At 62.7% G+C, this 1,057-nt stretch overlaps 1 protein-coding gene across 1 annotated transcript in view; it reads right to left on the minus strand.

Moving 5' to 3' along the window:
* Nucleotides 1–271: 271 nt before the first annotated feature.
* EMIHUDRAFT_433467 (hypothetical protein) overlaps nt 272–1,057 on the minus strand; it is a 2,063-nt gene continuing 1,277 nt past the window's right edge. Inside the window, exons 5-6 of the mRNA XM_005792028.1 lie at nt 892–1,047; nt 272–714 (exon numbers count right to left, since the gene is read on the minus strand). Of these exons, the coding sequence (XP_005792085.1) occupies nt 523–714; nt 892–1,047 (348 nt within the window). The 3' untranslated portion in view covers nt 272–522. The remainder of the gene's footprint in view (nt 715–891; nt 1,048–1,057) is intronic.

Raw genomic sequence — 1,057 nt, forward strand, 5'->3', positions numbered from 1 at the left:
AAATGTCGGAGTCCACCATTGAGTCCACACCGAGACACCGAGCGGGTGTGGTGCGGTATGTCGGTTGTCGCGAGCCGCTCTCCGAGAGAGGAGGGGCGCCGAGAGGGTCGGCGGCCAGGCATGTGCGCCGCGCGCACGCTCTCGATCGATCGGATCGTCGATAGCGAGGTGAAAATGTGGGACACATTAATGTGAAAAAACGACGATTTAGCGGTTAGATAGGATGTGACTCTCTCCAGACAGAAAAAGACACAACTCAGCTCTCAGGCACTTTTGCTGTGATTTCTATTCTGTAAATAACGAGACAATTCTGCCGCGACCGCCCATACATGACTCTCAAGCTCGCAAAGCTGCGGACTCTCAGCTGACCGCAGCCATCGGTACTCTATACTCTCACGGCGCGCTTGTCGCATGCTTGGACGACCGGGACCGCCCTCGTAGACCACTCTCACTAGCAAACCTCGCGAGAATCCGCGCCCCCCTGCGGGTGCGGGCTGCGGAGACTGAGGCAAACGGAGGCGGCTAGTCCGCCTTGAGGTTCTCCACCACCGCCGAGGCGGCCGCCATGTAGGCCTGGGTGCGCGAGTACTTGCGCCTGTCGGAGCGCAGCTGCAGCTCGTCCCTCCCCGTGCGCCAGAGGCCGACCATCATCAGCTTGACCGCGCCGGCGAAGGAGAGCTCGCGATAGGGAAGCCCGAGCTTCTCCGCGCTCGCCTACGCAGCACAACCACCGGGCCTCAGTACAACCACCGGGCCTCAGTCGCCCGTTCGGCGCAGCGGCGCGGCGCTCGCTGCGCGCGCCTTGCAGTCGGCGCGGATCTGGCGCAGGTTCTCCATCGGCATCTGCGGCGCCATGTGGTGCTCGATCTGGATGTTGAGGAAGCCGGAGACGTAGCCGCAAAAGGCGGAGGAGCCTCCCCAGTCGACGGTGCCGATCATGGACGACTCGAGCCAGGTGGCGGTGGAGGGGACTCGCTCGACCGCGAAGTGGGACAGGCCGAAGAAGAAGCCGAGGTAGATGCCTGAAGGTGAGGGAGGATGACAGGCCTGCTTGTTT

Source organism: Emiliania huxleyi, assembly GCF_000372725.1.
Source record: "Emiliania huxleyi CCMP1516 unplaced genomic scaffold EMIHUscaffold_11, whole genome shotgun sequence".
NCBI lineage: Eukaryota > Haptophyta > Isochrysidales > Noelaerhabdaceae > Emiliania > Emiliania huxleyi.